The sequence below is a fragment of the Lycium ferocissimum genome, chromosome 2 (assembly GCF_029784015.1).
Source record: "Lycium ferocissimum isolate CSIRO_LF1 chromosome 2, AGI_CSIRO_Lferr_CH_V1, whole genome shotgun sequence".
Classification (NCBI taxonomy): domain Eukaryota; kingdom Viridiplantae; phylum Streptophyta; class Magnoliopsida; order Solanales; family Solanaceae; genus Lycium; species Lycium ferocissimum.
In genome coordinates, this window is record NC_081343.1 from 60175047 (window position 1) to 60195758 (window position 20712).

Below are 20712 nucleotides of genomic sequence, written 5' to 3' on the forward strand. Positions count from 1 at the left end.
CTTAATAATGCTTTTCTCACCATCCACTCCAGATACAGAGACAGAAACTCATAAGAGAATTTTCTAAATTGTGTTAGGAGAGAGGGTGTAAGAGGAAGATTTGTAGTCCTCGCTAGAGTGAGATATCTATTGTTCATACATTGATTTTCTGTAGATGAAGCAATAACTGAGGTTTGTTATGGTAGTATGTAACTTCGCCTATTTTAGCTGCAAACGTGCATGGTAACAATGGTAATGTGAGGAAACAAATTATACACACTTCTGTCACATTTCCTCCATCAATGAAATTGCTATTTTCGCTGTTTAGGCAAAGCTACTTGTCACCCAAATCACCATATTCATTAAACGTATTTTGACGAAAGCAAATTACAATACATGATATGTGGCCGTTCTGATAAGATGAATTGGAACTCTGAGACAGAGACAGAGCTCAAAAAATGCGAATGAATACCTATTAGCGGTATATCTCCTGCACAGTATGAAAGTACACTTTCTTTCATCCACAACACACTTTCCCGACAATGCCTTCTCCATATTGTGAGGTCCCAATCCAACGGGCACATATAAGCTATTTCAATGTGCTGTAGCGGTTTGTGCCATGTTTAGCCCAATGATCTTTCAGGTCAAGTGGACTAGACAGGTCATAACCTTGAGCAGCAAGACGATTAAGCAATTTACTGAAGGCACCGCCACTCATCTTACGGCCACCCACCCGGGAATAGCGTTTGTTTGATATTTGAGGTAATGGGTACATAGATATGGTAGTTGTACAGCAGGCTGACTGCCACCCACCATGACCCCATTTATAGCATGGCTGTGGAGTCCCAGTACAGGAGCAAACTGGCACTGGCATGGCAGACTCATCAAAATTGATTTGGTTCAACCCCAAATTATCTTTCCATGATGTGAGCTGTGTATCTCCTTCCTTATCACTATCCATCTCTTGCAGATTTATCCAATCATCTGATGTTGTAGCAATGACCTGCATATTTAAACTTTCTGCGCCAGTTTTACCCACTCTTGGTATCTTGGCTTGCTTATTGTGTCTGCTCTCTTTAGGTCGCCTGACCTTTTTAGGAATCTTTGCTTCAGAAGTATCTGTGTCTTTCAAGTAGCCAGCTGCAGGATCTCCCATAGAACCATGAGCAGCTTCAGCTAAGGTTCTATGCATTTGCTGTTGGTTATAAACGTGCTTTGCACCACTTTCAGTTCCATTTCCTGGTGAATCCGGAACCATGTTGTCATCATTTGTAGAGCTGTCCTGCAATCGAAGAGCAGCAACGGCATCGTCCCTTTCTTGAATCAAAGCATTACGCTCTGCAAGTGCTGCATCTCTCTGAAGCATTGCCATGTCTCGCTCTGCAAAAGCTCTCTTTCTCTCCTCTAGTGCCATATTCCGTTCACGGATGGCAGCATCCCTCTCGGCCATGATGGCCATGTAAGTCTTTATAGTAAAGTTATTGTGGTCCTTTATTAAAAGAAAAGAATCATTAAGCACATGGAAAATCAAATCAATTAAAGATTAATGCAGTAGCCTGTTCAAGAAAAATTATTTTAGTTGCCAGTTAAGCTACAGCACGATGAGCCATGAGGAGGTTCTACTAGTTATCTTTTTGGTGATTATGCAGAATAGGTTCAGTCAGGTTGATTAATTTGCAGTGGTCAGTGAAACCCAGTCAAAGAGATTCCAAATCAATAACTGATAATCACTGCTAAAATACAGTACTAAATTTAAAGTCTTTAAACAAAGGTACTTGTAGATTCTTTTGTTTTTGATGAAAAACAAGCCACCTTTACAAAACATGATTCTTCTGATAGAGAAAAATGCAAAATCCAAATATATAAAGTACAGTGTCATACCATCCTTAGCAAATGCTAGAAACCCATCTTGAATGTGGCCGTTTCTGCAGAAATATAAAAGAAATCCTGTGTAATGATCTCAAAGCAATCAAAGTTATAGATGAATGAATGCTGCACATCAGTCACAAACCCAAAATTTATTGATTTCAAGCTTTCCCAGAGACAGGAACTTTATCTTATCTCCATGTATTCTATCTAATATTACTCATGATTAAATCCGTGCATATGCCAAGAAAAGGACGCAAATACAGGTTTCCACACAAAAAGCAATTTCTTTCTTTTACCATCTCTGACTTCGTTAAGAAGTACTGACAAACTCAGGTCAATTTTTTTAACAAAGACGTGCACTTTTAATGTTAAGTTTCTATCCACTTTATCTATTTAATGTTACTTGCTATTAATTCTAATTCCCAACTCTATAGGCGACTTAGAGCCCGTTCGGATTGGCTTATAAGTTGCTTATAAGCTGTTTTCAGCTTTTTGAGTGTTTGGCTGGCCAGCTTAAAGTCATTTTGTGCTTAAAATAAGCTCAAAAAAATAATTGGGTCCGTTTGACTTAGCTTATCTAAAGCAGCTTATAAGCTGAAAACAGCTTATAAGCCAAAAAAAAATAAGTTGGGCTACCCCAACTTATTTTTTTTTAACTTATAAACTGTTTGCAGCTTATAAGCTGCTTAAAATAAGCCCATCCAAACAGGCTCTTAGCTAGGGATAGAACGAAATGAAAACAAAAGATCCATTCAAATTGAGATTAACTTAGTTATTAGTGTACGGCTAAGTGTTGAAATTTCCAGAATTCATAATTTGCCTTAAGAAGGCAAATTATTATTTTTAACCGAGAAATCCCCGAGACGGTGAAGGACCAATGGCACACAGATTGAAACTCGATATATAGTGGGCTCACCCCACTACCCTTTTTTTGCTACAATAGAAGGGCTAACCCCTCTACCCTTCTACACATAAATAACAAGCTTTTTGTGGCAGGTTCGAACCCCGAGGGTAAATAATATATTATCGGAATGAAATAGACTTGAGTGGAGTGGAATGGATATAGAGTATTCATATATTTGAGGTTAACACAAGTTGATTGAGTTACAGAGTATTCATATATTTGAGGTTAACACAAGTTGATTGAGTTTTATGCAAAGAAACCAAGGAAGCAAACACAGGTTTCCCAACCCAAAGCTAGTTTTCTCTCTTTTTACATCTCTTACTAGGTAAGAAGGACAAACAGAACTCGCATGCTTTTCTAGTATGATAATATCACTCACAGATTATTACTAAGGGGAAAATGAAGTTACCTGTTGTAAATATAATAATAAGCAATTATTCCTCATTCAACAAAGCTGAGTTTGGCTACATTATCCTCTATAGCCAACAATAATAACAACTATGCCTCAATAAAAAACAAATTGCAGCTAGTTACGACAAATTCCTATATCTCCTCCTACTGCTCTCACAATTGTGATGACTCCCCTATACATATCATATTTGGCATGATCTGGTAAGAATCCTTTAATTCTCCAACACGTCCAGCAACAGACTTTTCCTGACACTTCATTATTTGCTATTTCTAGGTCAATGGTCAAAAGCGGTATAGGCTGTGAATCGAATCCCTCTGTCCTCTAACCGAATTAGCGCATCTTCCTTTCTCTTTGTTGAATAGTGGAGCTCCACTCCAGTGAAGCAAGACTGAATCCAGAGAGTTCGATCCATGTACTCTAACATCAGGTCAAGATCATTCTTCCTCTTCTTATTAATTTTCATCAACCTTCTTAGCAAAAATATAGCATATGTTGTAGATGTACCCAGCATAAACAAAATTGGTTCTCTGACACCCTTCTGAAGTCCCTAAAAGTCTATATTCTATCACTCTTTCCCAAAAAAAATTCTATCATAGGACAGATATGTTGAATAAGCTATGACCATTCCAGTTTATTAGGTACTAAATCATTCCAATACAACTTTGCTTAAAAATAATTCATTTCATAAATGTGAGATACCAAATAATTCATGGTAAAAATCGTAAGTAAGGTAAGAATGAGACCAATAAGTATACCTTAATCCCAACTGGTCTGGATTACCTATATGAATCCCCTTTCTTTCAATTGTGTTCTGTCCTTATTAAATTCGCACTGATTGACATTATAGGTCGCCCTAGACACATTTTCTCCACTTAATTTTAGGTCTACCACATCATTGTTTAGCAGTGCTAATTCTCATACTATCACACCTTTAGATGTGTCCACAAAGGTCTACATAGAACATGGTCAAATCTATCTTAGGTGACTTTCTCTTATTACATCCTCCACGTGTACTACTTGCACCCTCACATATGGAACTTGTCCGATATCTCATGATTACACATCCATCTTAAAATTTTGTGACATTCATGTTTTAGATATGTTCAGCCATCAGGCTCAATATTCACTTCCATGTAACATATTGTTCTCATCATTCTATACAACTTGTCTTTTACTTAGTTAAGCATCTTTTTATTGCATAGTACCCCTCATATCATTCCTTCATTTTATCAATTTTAATTTTATGAGTTCCATTTTCATTTATTACATCATTCTCGTGAAGACTGAGTTGAGTTCTAGAATAAAGCAAAGCCTAGCCTCTACTATACAAGAGCACGATTTAGCAAACACTTAGGTTCAACAAGCAGTGGGAGGAGAGCAATATATAGCAAGAGAATAAATTAGCTCATTTAACCAAGAAACTTCACTGTATCACTATATGTAAAAAGTGTAAATCTAATCAAATCAATAAACACAGCCACTTGACAGCTCAAACAACCTAGTCCTTGAGGTCAACCACACCCCTTCAACCTCTTAAATCCACATTTCAGAAAAATAACTGTTTCTAACTGATGTACAACAAGCTAAAAAACAAAAAAACATAGATCAAATGAAATACACAAAATAAGATCGAAAGACAGAGTCAGAGCAAATAAGTAACAAAAATGCAGTTCAATTAGCTAGGAAATAGAAGAGATCAAACAACCGAAACATGAAATTGGAAACGCCTTTGGAAACTAAAGCTTACAAGAGGGAGAGGGGAGAAACGAGCTTAGCGAGAAGAAAATTGATTACAAGCGATGCAGAGCTCAGAGATTCGATTCCAAAAGCTTCTTTCTCTTGTCTTTTTATCTCTTTCTTTTTTCTTTTCCTTTTTTTTTTTTTTTTTTTTTTTCCTTCTTTCCGATTTGTCCAGCTGATAGATTCAGAGAAGATGCTTATGCACTGTCCAATCTTAAAATTAGTGCCAAAACGGTGTCGTCTTTTTGATTGTGATGACTAAACACGGCGTTTCGGCATTTGACTCGTTGGGTGCATCACCGATCATGTTCCATTATGAGCTTGCGTCGATCCCAATATTTATACAAGAGTTACGGTATGGTCCCCAAAAATAAATTATTTGCGACAGCTTACCCACTTAACTATTTTATCATGCACTATAGCCGTTGATTTTTTTTTTCTTTTTGTATATGGATATCAACAATTGACTGGCACTTGACCGGGGGAAAATTATGATGTCGAGTGTTTTAAAGGTTGTCTTGCGAGTATGCTATAGCTATTACACATGAAATGGATTTATCACCACATGTCGGAACAAGGTTATTATCATTAAAAAAAAAATATATATATATATATATATATATATATATATATCCATCCAACCAATGACTATCTACATTAATTAGTATAAGGCCTATTACAATCAGGGTAAATATGAGGTTCTACAACTTATTATAGCGTGGGTGAATAATATGCCACTAATTGTCCTCTTTTTCCCTCTTATTGTGATTTTTCTTGTTAATATTGAAGGTACTTAATCTAAATGGCATAATTGTCTTATCACTTCGTGCTCGGGGATCAAAAGTTGGTCAATTACTAAAACCCATTATTTGGGATGCATGCAGACAATACAAGATATTTGGTTACACTGTTTCCACTAGAACTATATATATATATATATTAAAAATAAAAATAAAAAAAATATATATATATATATATATATATAATATATATATATCCTATTTTTATGAATATATATATTATGTTTCCGATTAATATAATAACGTATTCAAAACTTTATTATATTAGTGTTTGACAAATTCAAAATTTGCAAAAATTTATTAATACTTTTTACTTGTTTAAAAGGAAACTATTCTCTTTGAGATTAGTATAAGTTGCCTATTACGATTAATTTAAAGGTGTAAAATATTCTATTGTTAATGTATGTAGATTGGACCTAAAGAATACTTATTATTTTTTTAATCAAATTTTGATTTGGATAATTGTATTCAAATCATTACATTAATTTTACATGTTTGGGTGAATGATTTTCTATTTGCCACTATTTTTTAATGAATGTCCTCTTTTTCCTTTTTGCAGTTTTTTTAAGGAAACTCAATTATTGTGATCTCCATTTAATATTATGTTTTCTTTTTACGATATTGTTAATCACATTTATTGTAAGAATAAAAATGAAAAAGTAATTAAATTCTATCTTATTTTAAAATATAAATATTTTAAGTATTTTATTTTAGTAAACATAACAAATAAATGTCTTATCTGCTTAAATTCGTAGATCTTCTAATATAAGAAAAGAGGAAATTGTATGGATCAAAAGAAAATAATAATTGGTCCATATTTTTAAAACCCATTATTTGGGATTCATGCAGACAATACATGAATATTAGATATTTGGTTACACTTTTATTTTTTTTTTAATTTTTTGTCTTGTTTAAGGGGTCCACTAGAACTATATATATATATATGTGTGTGTTAAAGCTGTCACAAAATAGTAATGAATACAATTACATTATGAACTTACCAACTAAAAATCCTAAATTTGCTTATACAATAAACATGTTTTAAGAGAAATATGTTGCAATTCACTTAAAAAAAAAAAAATAGAATAGCCTCAGAATATCTTCATTCTATGCACCTCTTTTGTAGCATCACGACATCCTAAATTTGATTTAAATAGATTATTCATAAATTTTTGTAGATTAGCTGCATAAAGTGAATGAAAATATCAAAGTTAACTCAATAAAACTGGTTAACTAGTAACTACATTTGTTTCTTATGACTAATTATCTATATCATTGTATATTACAGTATAGGTTCGTATTTCCATCTTTGGCATTCATTATATGGGGAAATTTTATGCCTAATAGAGTTGGTAATTATATATGTGTTCAGTAAGCATAATTTCTTCAGATTTAAGATTTTTTTGTGCTTTTTTCTACCCCCAAAGGGTGCACGCAGTTAATTAATTATCTATACAGTGCGTTTTCTTTGTCATTCTAGACAATCTTAATTATTACAGTATATTTGGCCTTTGATTTATAACTAGATTGTAGTAATACAAGTTTATCGCTTGTTTGTAATCTATTCATTTAGAGCCGGTTTGGATTGGCTTATAAGTTGGTCAAACCAGCTTATAAGCCATTTTTAACTTATTTGGGTGTTTAGTAAAATAGAAAATAGCTTAAATTAAGTTAAAAAGTGCTTAAAATAAGCCAAAATCAAGAAGTTGCTCAACCCCCAACTTATGTTTTTGGGCTTAAAAGCCATTTTGGTTTAACCAACAACTTTACCCTTTTATCCCTTATATTTTCTGTTAATTCCAATACTACTCTTACCTCTAAAAACCCTTTAAGCACTTTTATCCAAACACGTAACTGCTTATTTATAAAATAACTTTCAGCACTTAAAAAATACTTTTAAGCACTTCTTAAAAAGCCACTTTTTTAAGCTAATCCAAACGGGTTCTTAATAATGACCTCAAAGTACATGCAAATGACCATCATTTTGCTTATTTCCAGCCACATTAGATTCAGCATTTCCTTAGCTTCAATCCCCAAAAATGATCCATGTCAAGATTCAAACTGTCTGCTTCAAAAGTTTAATCCCAAGTTTAAATAGAAAACACACCCTAATACACCCACAGGCCAAAGTGAATGGAAAGAAAAAAAACAGCACCCAGTATTTGTTTCTAGATAAGAATAACAGCTCTGTCCAATTCACAAGCGTCTAGATTACATCCACGTGTACTCACATGATTAATTATTAGGAAAAATAGCAATCCGTGTCACCCTAAATTAGCCAATCAAAACGTAGACACCTGTTTTACCAGGATCATTCCCCACTATAAATTGGGTAAGTGGTCGCATTCCAGAATGATCACAGCGAGTTGTTATTCATTCACGTTAATTTTGAGGATCGTGAGAATTTAGAAGATGTCTGCAACCGGAGAAGTTGAGAATCCCGCCGTCAAGCAGACGGAGAAGCCTGTTAAGGAGAAAAAACCTAGAGCTAAGAAGCCTAAATCTGCCAAAACTGTTACTCATCCTCCTTACTTTCAGGTATTTTATCGCTGTTTTTACATACACTTATACATTTTAATATGGGTGATTCAATCAATAGTTGTTACTCCCTTTATTTAGTATACCTAATTGGAGAATGGAAATATTGCAGATGATTAAGGAGGCTCTGTTGGCTCTAAACGAGAAAGGTGGATCGAGTCCATATGCAGTTGCAAAATACATGGAAGACAAACACAAGGATGAATTACCAGCGAATTTCAGGAAAATTCTAGGTCTTCAATTGAAGAATTCTGCAGCAAAGGGAAAGCTTATCAAAATCAAGGCTTCATACAAGCTATCTGAGGCTGGAAAGAAGGAAACTACAACAAAAGCATCTACCAAAAAGCTTTCCAAGGTCGATCCTAAGAAGAAACCTAGAAGCACTAGGTCCACCACTACTGCAGCGAAGAAAACAGAGGTTCCAAAGAAAGCAAAAGCTACACAGAAATCGAAAAAGGTTGGAACCAAGAGGATGAAGAAGGCTACTCCTGCAAAGGCAAAGCAGCCCAAATCTATCAAGTCACCTGCTGCTAAAAGGGCCAAAAAAGTTGCAGCTTAGATATAGGAGGAATAATGGTTTGCTTTGTTGTTAGTCTGTGAATATGAAAATGAAGCTTTTACTTTCAGTCGTGTAGTTTGTAGTGTAGGTAGGATCAAGTTCCCTTTCTTGGGTTTGCAGAAGTTTGGTTATGAACGTTTGTATCTCTGTGTAATTAAGGTCTTGTTATGTTAATAATCAACTTTTTCTTCAACATGATTTGTTCCTCGTTGCATATTTTTAATATCGTTGTTTATTAGAACTTGTTATGGACATTAATGGCGTGCTATAATCATTGGTGGATCAAGGATTATCAACTTAATTGCTATAATTGAATGATTAGATATATGATTATATGGCTAGGTCTTTTCCAGTTTTTCTTGTAATTCCTTTTATGTTCCATTTTTCTGTGGTCTTGGAATGAATGGTACCTTCATGCCAGGCTCGCTTCTAGACATTTCCTAGTTTCAAAGGGGCTAGGAGAAGAAGACGGTCTGGAATTTTCCACATGGAGGTACATATTTACACGAGGGCGTATTTGTAATTTGATGACGAAGTAGAGTGTATTTCTCACAAACTATCCAATGCTAAAAGGACGGTAGGCTACTCCACTAGATATTTTATTTCCCGCGGTCCCACATGATGTTCATTGTTGTGAAAATCTTAGGGGTGGTGTGGTAGATAGATATTATTTTATACCATTTAAAAGATAGTATAAAATAATTTCGGTATAATTGGGATAAGAAGGGATATCTCATCTCTTGGGATAGGATGCATTTTATACTTTGTTTGCATTTTATACTTTGTTTGATATAAGATATAAATTTATCATGATATAAAAAATTAGTGTTGGAATATTTCAGCTTATACCATGCGCCAAACGACCCTCAGAGGATGATATTAAAAGACAGTCAAATACGGTCGGTTCTCACACTTGTATCAGTCGTGAGATTCACGTACTCAAAGTTCATCTAATCCTAAAAACTGAAGGAAAAAAAAAAAAGTAATCTAATTACTCTAATATTTTTAGGTAGGTAAATAATACGTGTGAGCTAACAATCACATATAGTTTTCGAAGTTTTGAAATAACATAATATCACTTATAGACTAATTTTACATTTAAAACTAGCAAATTAGTCCGCGCGAAAGACACAAATAATTTAATAAATATTATATATATGTTAACAGTTTTCATACCTAAAGCAATATTTACATGTTTAAACCAAACAAACAAAAAAACAATATTACATGTTACAGTCAAACCTCTCTATAATGATAGCATTTGTCCGGAAATTTGATCATACTATAGTGAGGTCTTTGTTATGTATGTATACTGGCATTTGATGTTTAGATCTCATTTAGCTGTTATGAATAAAAGTACGCAAATAATTATTTTTCTTATACTTTTTATGTTATAAATAAAAACAATATACTTGTTAATTTTAAAATTTCAATTGATTTTAATATCTCATTAATTAAAAATTGAAAAGACTAATAAATTATTAATAAATTCATAACTAGTTGTACCATACCGATAAAGAATTAAAATTTAAGGAACATATGTATTTAAATTAATTGAGAATTTAAATATTTCAAGTTTGACGTAAGAATTCTACAATTGTAGGTTGTTTCGTAAATTCCAGTCTCTTAGTGATAATATAACGCTTGAGTTGACGAATAATTTTCTCCAAACATTCAGGAAAAGGGGGTTCAATATCTTTTCATTGAAGACTGTCGAAGAGCTTACAACACTCTTTTATCTCGCCTCAAGTAGCAGTAGGTTGAGGCTGTTCATCAACCTTTTAATTTTTTTCATTTATATGTCCGTACTTAAAATTTACTATGTGCATGACATTAATGATGATCACCATAAATATTTTAAGATTTTATTTTTATAAATAATATATTTCTTATAAAATCTTATTACACAATATTTAAGTATGACCATCATAGAGAGGCAATTTTACAAAGAGTGTACTGCTAAGTAGAATGTTGTTATAAGTAGAATGTTGTTATAGAGAAGTAAAATATAACATGAAAAATCGATTTCGGAGAAAATTAGGTTGTTATAGTGAAATGTTGTTATAATGGATGTCAATTATAGAGAGGTCTGACTGCACATGTTATCCACAAAAGCTTCCAAATGGCCTGGCTTTTATAAATGGACAATATTTGTAAAATTAATATGCACATTTAAGTCAAGATTTTTATATATTTATTGGGAGTTTCTCCCTACATAAAAAATATATAAAAATAACAAAAGAGAAACAAAATTACACCTACTCTACTGTTTCTATAAATACGCAGACGAAAAAATTGATTCCATAGCCAAAAAACGTTAAGAATTCACATGTAATCATCTTCTTTAGATCAATATTTATTCTTGCAATTTACAATGACTTTAAAATAAATTATATAAATACGCCGTTTCTCAAAGTTAAAAAAATCAATCTTTAAATTAAACATACATGGGTCTTCTTCATGTATATAGAATTTTTAATATTACTTTATTCTCTCTCCTTCCATGTTGCTTTATATTTATCAATTTTCACGCGATGCATATTTTTGGTAGTCTTCCTACCTCCCAAGGTAGGGGGTATATGCGTACACTCTACCCTCTTCAAAACCCACCATGTAGGAATATATTGGACATGTTGTTGTTGTTGTCGTCGTCTAAAAACTTAAACTTAACAAACACCAAATGGAGGATATTTTTCAATCATTAAATTGCATTCCTTTTAAGCAATCAATTATAAATTTTGAAACTTAATTAGTAGTTAGTAGACTTCCAACTATAAATTACTAATTCGAACCAAAAGAAACTGTAAAATTACAACAATCATAAATCCATATAAAAATTAAACTTAAGAGGCATCATAGTGGTACATAGGAAAAAAAAATAAAGAAGAAAATAATAAAATACTCACATCATTACAACCTTAATCATCAGGAAAAAAAAAGGGAAAAATATTGAATCAATATATAACTTTTCAAGCTCTTGTCGATATCCACTCTCAAGAGCCTTCTGCTTCTTCAAGTCAAACAAAAGCATGATTATAATGGGTCGAGTCTCATGAAACAAAAAATATGAATTTTATACTTCAAACCACAAGTTATTAATTAATTTGAACGAAACGAAATACAGACTTGCAACAATCATAAATTCATGTAAAAAATTGAACTTAGTGGGCATCATAGAGGCACATAGGAAAAGAATAAAGAAGAGAATAATACTATGCACACATCATTACGACCTTAATCATTAAAAAATAGAAGGAAAAATATGGAATAAATATATAATTTTCCAAGCTCTTATCGATATCCACTCCCACGAGCCTATCACAATTCAAGAGCCTTCTGTGTCTTCAAGTCAAACAAAAACATGAATGTAGTGGGTAGAGTCTCATAAAACAAAAAATATCAGTTTTATACTTCAAACCACATGTTACAAATTTGAACGGAACGAAATTACAGACTTACAACAATCATAAATTTATATAAAAACTGAACTTAGGAGGCATCATAGAGGTACATAGGAAAAACATAAATAAAGAATAAAATAATACTATATACACATCATTACGATCTTAATCATTAAAAAAAATAGAAGGAAAAATATGGAATCAATATATAATTTTCCAAGCTCTTATCGATATCCACTCCCACGAGCCTATCACAATTTAAGAGCCTTCTTCTTCTTCTTCTTCTTCTTCTTCAAATCAAACAAAAGAATAAATATAATACTACAATGAAAATGGAAAATAACCTTGGGTAGAGAGTCTCATGAAACAAAAATTATGAATTTATATAGATAAAAATGAAGGAATGCCATAAGGTATCTTAAACTTTTAAATTAAATATTTAGGGTTTATGAATATGAAAACTTGAAGAACATGAGAGCTATGCATATTATTAAAATTAGAAATTTAATAGGTGAGTTATGGAGGTAAAGTTTTTGAAGTAAATAAAGGGTGAAAAAGACAAATAAAGAAGGAGAAAGAAAATTGCAAATCGTATAGCATTACTACGCGGGTCAGCTTAAAAGAAAACGGACACAACCCTCTTTTATTAGCTGGGCTTTATTAGGCACATCAAACCGAGTAATATTACTATTTTTTTTTGTTTTCAGACTTCTTTTCCATATTACTCCATTGTATTAAATATATTGAAGTAGAAAAATATAGAAAAAAGATAAATATAAATGTTAGTCATAGAAAGGTGCCACATCAACATACCTATGCCTAACTTTATCATATATAGATTATATAAAGAATTCGTGGTGCCTGCTTGTGACACATAAAGCTTGCTTTTCATGATTACTATGAAATAAATGGGTGACTCAATTTACTGAGAACTTGAAGGGACAACATCTTTAACTTTTATTAAATAATTATAAATGAAATATTTCAAACATAACCTGATAGTTGAATATGTACGAATGACATAGTAATAGAAAAAATATTTAACATGAAATTGACTAGTAAAAATGAATTTCAATTTTAACAAAAAATACAAGTAATAAATGAGATAAGACATATAGAATTTGGTTCTCTAATTTTCATGTAACAAACAAGGTTGAGAATCAAAATAATAGAAAAGAAAAAAAAGGTAAGAAATTTTAATTTTATGTGCAATTTTTGCTTTGATTTTCAATTACTGCAATTTTTTTTTTTTACTACGATTCATACTACAACTCATAGTTATTTTTGACATTTTACTACTATATAGAAGTGTCACGCCCCGAACCATGGCCTGGGCGAAACACGGCACTCGGTGCCATACTGCATGTGACCGAGCGAACCACATGGCTTGCTGAATCATCATGAGGCATACATGAGCGGAAATATAGCATGAACGTGATGAGCTTTTATAAAACATGAGATGTCATAATAATTTAATGAAACACTTGTTTAAATCATAAATGCGGAAATAACATGAGTTGAGCCAAAGATGGCTAAACACCTCACATGTCTAACATAACTAAACCGACTAGTCTATGAAACCTCTAATCATGAATCTTGTGGAAAACGTACTTGCCGGGACAAGGCTCTCAAAGATACCTTTAAATGCATGACTAGTAAAATAAAGATAACCGACTAAACCCCGAACAAGATGGGGCTCACCAATGAGCCGATACGAGCAAATCCCATCGAGTAGATGCGGCGTCCGTAAATACGTACCGCATCGTGAAATGCGGTGCCCCCGGCAATAAAAGGGGACGTTAGCGCACATTGAATGTACTTGGTACGTAAAGCAACCGAATGAAATAACATGGGACATAAAGTAATAAAGATAAAACCGAACGTGAAACCGAAACCGGTTATGAGTATGAACATGAATACATATATAATATAAAGTATGAGTAAAAATATCATAAGTAGGGAGAGCAATAACTTATAACCGATACATGGTTCGGTGCTTGCGTCCCGCACAGTAACACCCGCGATCCTTGCGGTGGAACATGAGATTTAATAAAATATGAAAGGATCAAATATTATGAGATATCGTCCTAGGGACATGGGTGGAACGATCCTCATCCTACGGTGGCTACGTAGTTTCGTGCTATCTCGAAGCCTTCTCGGTAATTAAAACAACTCCCAAAAACTTGAACATGTAAAATAAGTGGCACTTCACGTCCACGGTTTTCATGAATATAACTTGCTTGTATATGGATATCATGAATCATAGCTTACTTGCATGAACTTGTAAAACATGTATAGTATTTTCTTGAAAATAGCATAATATATCATAAACTAGCATGCATGAACCCATGGAATGAGATATATGGGTTTTCATGTATTACGGACGGATTCTCAATAATCATAAAGAAATATTAAGAACTCAATGGTGGAATTATAACAATTCATACATAGTATAATCATGGACTTGGACCTAGGGTTATCGCGAGCATGGTATAGTAAACCCTAGTTTTAGTAGAGAATCATAATTTATGGATTATGAGGCGTGGGGAAGAAACAATGATGTTCCCACACGTAGATAGTAACTCTACATACCTTAGTCGCTCCAAAACTTGAATTAAAGACTTGAGCTTTGAAGAGGATTTCCAAAATCTTGAATTCTTGAACCTTCGAGATGGGTTTTCTTGAAAACCCTAGGTTAGGGATGATGATTTCTTGTTTAGATTACAAGGATATATATTAGAATTGACTTGGAATGATTAGAGTAGGCTTACCTTGGTGTTCTTGATGATGGGAGAGAATATAAGGTCGTTCTAGGGCTTGGGGGTGTGAAGAATGAAGTGAAAAAGCCTTAAAACGAAGTTTTATAATTGTTCGGACCCATTTTACGCCCTATTTTACGTCCAAGAAAATTATACGGACCGTATGTATTACCGTACATCCATTCCAGTGAATTGGGCTTTGGGCCAATTTTACGGTCTGAATATACGGCCCGTATAATTTTACGGCCCATATATTCTACCGTATATCTGAGAATCGTTTTAGTAAAATGGGCATAACTTTTTGTAGAGATATCCGTTTGACCTCCATAATATACCGTTGGAAAGGTATTTCAAAGATCTACAACTTTAAAGAAGGAAATTTTCCCAAATTCCTTATAGATTTTTCCGTATACTCATTTTAATTGAGACGTGGTGCAAACTCACTTAAAAACACGCTCCGTAGGGTAGCTTCCGACTTTCCTTTGCTAAAGGACTCTTCTCATGTCTTTATTGGGTTTCAAACTCCATTTATACACTACTCAAATTGGGTTCATGATACCCTTGTCTTATGAGTCAAATCTTAGCCCGAATGCACGAGGTGTTACAAGAAGCATGGGTTTAAACCCATGCTTCGTCGTCAAAAAAAAAAAAAAAAGGTGGGCCCCACATTAAAAACACCAAACAATATAAAAAAATTAGGTGGGCCCCATACTAAAAACACCAAGCAATATTTAAAAAAATAAAAGGAAAAAAAAAGTGGACCCCACCATTAAACCCACGCTTCTATATAGTAGTAAAGTAATAGTAGTAAAATAAGATATAATTTAATTACTTTTTCATTTTTTCCCGTACTCTAATAAATGTGAAAAGAGATTAATGTCGTAAAAGAAAAAATAATATTAAATTGAGATCAAATAATTAATAAGGTAAATTAGTCAAATTCTAATTCTAATTGACGTTTCCTTAAAATACCATGCAAAAAATAACATGATAAGTAAAATGAGTTAAACCAAGAATATTTACCAAAACTTAAAAAATAGTAGTTCTTCGTTTAAATAGAAAATCAAATTTCTGTTTTGTTTCGTTTTAAACATGTAAAATTAATTTAATAATTTGAATTAGAATTATCCAAATCAAAATTTGATAAAAAATAATAAGTATTGTTTAGGTCCAATCTACATACATTAACAATAGAATATTTTACACCTTTAAATTAATCGAATTAAAATTCAAAGTATCAAGGCGATGCTTAAATATTACTATTGTTTTATCTCAAAGAGAGAAAAATAGTTTCCTTTTAAACAAGTCTTCTCTTTTAAAAAGTATTAATAAATTTTTGCCAACTTTGTATTCGTAACAAACACTAATATAATAAAGTTTTGGATACGGAGCACAAACTACAATGTTATATTAATCGTGTTTTGAATATAATATGTAGTCACTCTTAAAAAAAAAAAAGTGGGCCACATACTAAAAACACCAAGCAATATTAAAAAAAAAAAAAAGGAAAAAAAATGGACTCCACCATTTCTAAACTCATGTAAAAAAAAAAAAAAGTGGACCCCATATTAAAAAACCAAGCAATGTCAAAAAAAAAAAAAAACGTGCACCCCATATTAAAAAATCAAACAATATTCATGTAATTCCCAAAGTATCCCCATTAAGTCAATAATGGTGGATTCATTGCCACATGCGTATCAACCCATTAGTGGGAGCAAATGAAATTATTGTACAGCAAAAAATATGGACCCCATATTATTGCTTTTCTTCAAAAGGTTAAGTAGTCAAACCATACAATTTTCTTTCTTTTCTTATAGTAGCCTGAGATCTAATCTAGATATTTAACTGTTATATTTGCTATTCCACCGTGTCATTTATTTGTTATGTTTACTAAAATAAATATATTTAAAATATTTATATTTTAAAATAAGATAGAATTTAATTACTTTTTCATTTTTTTTCCTTACTCTAATAAATGTGCAAAGAGATTAATGTCGTAAAAGAAAAAATAATTTTAAATGGCGATCAAATAATTAATAAGGTAAATTAGTCAAATTCTAATTCTAATTGACGTTTCTTAAAAAATCATGCAAAAGACAACATGACAAGTAAAATGAGCTAAACCAATAATATTTACCAAAAATTTAAAAATATTAGTTATTCGTTTAAATAGAAAATCAAATTTCTACTTTGTTTTGTTTTAAACATGTAAAATTATTTTAATAATTTGAATTACAATTATCCAAATCAAAATGTGATAAAAAAATAATAAGTATTGTTTAGGTCCAATCTACATTCATTAACAATAGAATATTTTACACCTTGAAATTAATCAAATTAAAATTCAAAGTATCAACTGATGCTTAAATATTGCCATTGTTTTATCTCAAAGAGAGAAAAATAGCTTCCTTTTAAACAGGTCTTCTCTTTTAAAAAATTTTAATAAATTTTTACCAACTTTATATTCGTAGCAAACACTAATATAATAAAGTCTTGATACGGAAAGCACAAACTACAATGTTATATTAATCGTGTTTTGAACAATATATATATATATATATATATATATATATATATATATATATATATAATCACTATCCAAATACAACTACATACACATGCATACACTATAATCCAAAGTGTTGAGCGCACGGGCATACGCGGTCTAGTCGAAAATATATGTAATGGCCTTATTTTTGGTCGTTAATTTGGATTCAAGAGGATTTACTATCCTGTATTTAATAAGCTGAGGGGGTCTTATTTTAAGTAAAATTTAATCAAATTTTTAAGGAATAAATTATCTTTATAACATGGAGTAACATAAATAGGATAGAAAAAGGAAAAGTTTAAAAAAAAAGCATCCTCCATAGATATCAGACGGGTCGATCCGGTAGACTAGTATCCCGCAACTTCAATTCTCCATCCCGCAATCTCTTTCTCCGCCGAAATCCATCAGTAAGTTTCTTTCTTTATATTTTGCTCTCTCTATCTCTCTCCCCTTTTATAAATATCCTCCAAAACCCTAATTAGAATAGTTTGCTTTGTGCTAATTGGTAAAGTTATCAACTTTTCAAATCTTTCTTCATTGTCTTACTCTTAACTGCATATAAAAATCCGAATTCTGCAGTGCCTTTTGATTTCTTTCAAGTTAATTTTACCTTCTTTTTTGCTGTAATTGCTGCTTCAAGGCTTTGTGGTTGCCCTTGATGTAATTGTCTGCGGATTTCTAACAAAGAAAAAAGCAAAATATTAGGCTAAGAGGTGGAATTTTTTCATTTAGGTTTGTGAGTTTCAGCACTTTGGGGAAAGTCAAGATCTATGTATTTGTCAAATCCTTCTGTTTATTCAAGTTAACAATTTTGACTCCTGATAATACAGAAACTAACAACTAATAATTTGAAATCAATTAATTTTGAATATCTCGGAAATCTAAACCATCATCCAGATTCCAGACTGTCCCTTGAGTTAATTTTAGACAACTTGGTAACTAAATTTGTTTTTATGGTTACCGTTTTGAGATGGAGTTAAGACATGAGATCATTGTTTTGAGCTTTATGTTCAATTAAATACCAAAAACTCTACTTATTTTCATGACGACTTACTCTCCCATTTGATTGCTTTTATGTGTAGGCATTACGGGTAAGCAAGCGAGAAATTCTCCGTCCTTGATAGCTTGTCTTCTTTGGGAGTTGGAATCAGTGTAAGTTTGGTGGATTTTTGATGGCTTTGAAGTTTCTGAATAAGAAGGGATGGCACACGGGGAGTCTTCGGAATATTGAAAATGTATGGAAAGCAGAGCAGAAGCATGAGGCTGAACAGAAGAAGTTGGAGGAGCTCCGTAAGCAGATTGGGGAGGAGCGTGAGCGCAGTGAGTTTCGCCAACTCCAGGAACAAGCTGGCTTGGTTCCCAGGCAAGAGAGGCTGGAATTTCTTTATGATTCCGGATTAGCTGTTGGCAAGGGAAGTTCTAGTGGGTTTGAATCTTTGTCCAAGCCGACGGAACCTGTAATACCTGCTGTAACAACTGCCGACTCCAGTTCGTCTGCCAAACCGCAAGCATCTACACCAGGAGCTCTGTTTGAGGACAAGCCACAATCTTCCAATGATGCTTGGAGGAAGCTCCATTCTGATCCCTTGCTTATGATTCGTCAGCGAGAGCAAGAAGCCCTTGCACGTGTGAAGAACAACCCTGTCCAGATGTCCATGATTCGCAAATCCGTTGAAACGATGAAGAATAAGGATAAGGTGCGTGACGAGAAAGAGAAGGATGAACGCAGACATAAACATCGAGACAAGAAATCAAAGCATCACCACTCGAAGTCTAAGCATTTGAGGAATTCTTCACCTAGACAAACCTCTGATCCAGATGAAGACTCGAGTGAAGATGATTCCAGGAGAAAGAAAGAGTCTTGCAAGGACAAGAAGTTTAATGAGCGGGAATCGTCTCTCTTACGAGATCCTGAAGGAGACAATAACATTGACAGAGAAAAAACTAAGAGTAGTCATGGTAATCCTGAAGCTGCGAAATATGAGAGGCAGACAAGATCTGATCCACCAAGGCATGAATCGCGTGATAAGTCTCGTGGGCAGACAAGATCGGATTTACCAATACACGAATTGCGTGATAACTCTCGTGGGCAGACAAGATCGGATTTACCAAGGCACGGATCGCGTGATAACTCTCGTGAGCAGACAAGATCTTATCCACCAAGACCCGAATCACATCGTAACTCTCGTAAGCCTGTTAGGCTTTCTGAAGAAGAGAGAGCTGCCCGTCTAAGGGAGATGCAGAGAGATGCTGAGGTGCATGAGGATCAAAGATGGAAAAGACTTAAGAAGGCAGAGGAAAAAGACGCTAAGGAAGCTGTACATGCTGGCTCTTCTGGTGGTAGGAATTTTCTGGACGCTGCTCAAAGAAGTGTTTATGGTGCTGGGAAGGGCGGAAGCTCCACAATTGAGGAAAGTGTTCGTCGCCGAACACATTATTCGCAGAGAGCAGCAGCTTCAGAAGGCAATGCTTTTCGGCGATAAAATGGTGGGACAAAATAAATGAAGTTCCTGCAGAGTTTTTCCATAATGAATCACTGCATGTAAACCAAATGTATTTCATTTTGTCATGCTTTTTATCTGTTATCATACTGAACGATAATTCTGGGATGAGGGTCAGTTTGAATATGCTAGTTCTCATCTTATCACAAATATACTTGGTGTAACAGAGATCGTGAAATTGTTCTGTGCAAAAATTTGTTTTTAAGGTGGCTGGCTAATTACTTGAGCTGTGAGTTTGTGCTGTTCGATTTTGATCAGATTGATCTTGTACCTTGATATCACTGTTGGTACATTTCAGCTGCAAGGAAGTCTGCACCAACCACTGGCAGAATCAGGATATCTCCATTACTGTCTTGGAACTGTATTGCTTAGTGTTCGATTCCTCATTCATCTATCAGGAGTAAATAAAACCCAATAGTATAGTTTCTAATAATGTACTTACCTTCTGATCCTCAAGCTGAATTTTAGTGCCTGGACTGTGAAAGCCTTCAAGGTAAATCACTTATGTCAATAGTAGTCCTCCTTAACTTATTTGCTTAATCCCCTTCACCATTGTCATCCAGCTTTCCTTGATCTATTTTTAATAGTTGATGACAATAGTGAGTTCTTCAATTCCATATTTGTGTTTTGGTAGATTTGAGGATACTCACTAACTGTTTTGTGCTGTTCAAGGGTCACAAGGAGGCCTTTACTTGTTCTGTT

At 33.3% G+C, this 20712-nt stretch overlaps 3 protein-coding genes across 3 annotated transcripts; 2 read left to right on the top strand and 1 right to left on the bottom strand.

Moving 5' to 3' along the window:
* Positions 1 to 317: 317 nt before the first annotated feature.
* LOC132046463 (barley B recombinant-like protein D) lies at positions 318 to 1522 on the bottom strand. The gene has a single exon (XM_059437095.1). The coding sequence runs from the start codon at positions 1436 to 1438 to the stop codon at positions 569 to 571; it is 870 nt and encodes a 289-aa protein (XP_059293078.1). The 5' UTR covers positions 1439 to 1522; the 3' UTR covers positions 318 to 568.
* Positions 1523 to 8050: 6528 nt separating this feature from the next.
* LOC132046464 (histone H1) lies at positions 8051 to 8994 on the top strand. Its single transcript, XM_059437097.1, has 2 exons — positions 8051 to 8242; positions 8355 to 8994. The coding sequence occupies exons 1-2, from the start codon at positions 8117 to 8119 to the stop codon at positions 8799 to 8801; spliced, it is 573 nt and encodes a 190-aa protein (XP_059293080.1). The 5' UTR covers positions 8051 to 8116; the 3' UTR covers positions 8802 to 8994.
* A 9099-nt stretch (positions 8995 to 18093) lies between these two features.
* On the top strand, positions 18094 to 20236 carry LOC132046465 (uncharacterized). Its single transcript, XM_059437098.1, has one exon. The coding sequence runs from the start codon at positions 18682 to 18684 to the stop codon at positions 19990 to 19992; it is 1311 nt and encodes a 436-aa protein (XP_059293081.1). The 5' UTR covers positions 18094 to 18681; the 3' UTR covers positions 19993 to 20236.
* The last annotated feature ends 476 nt before the right edge of the window (positions 20237 to 20712 follow it).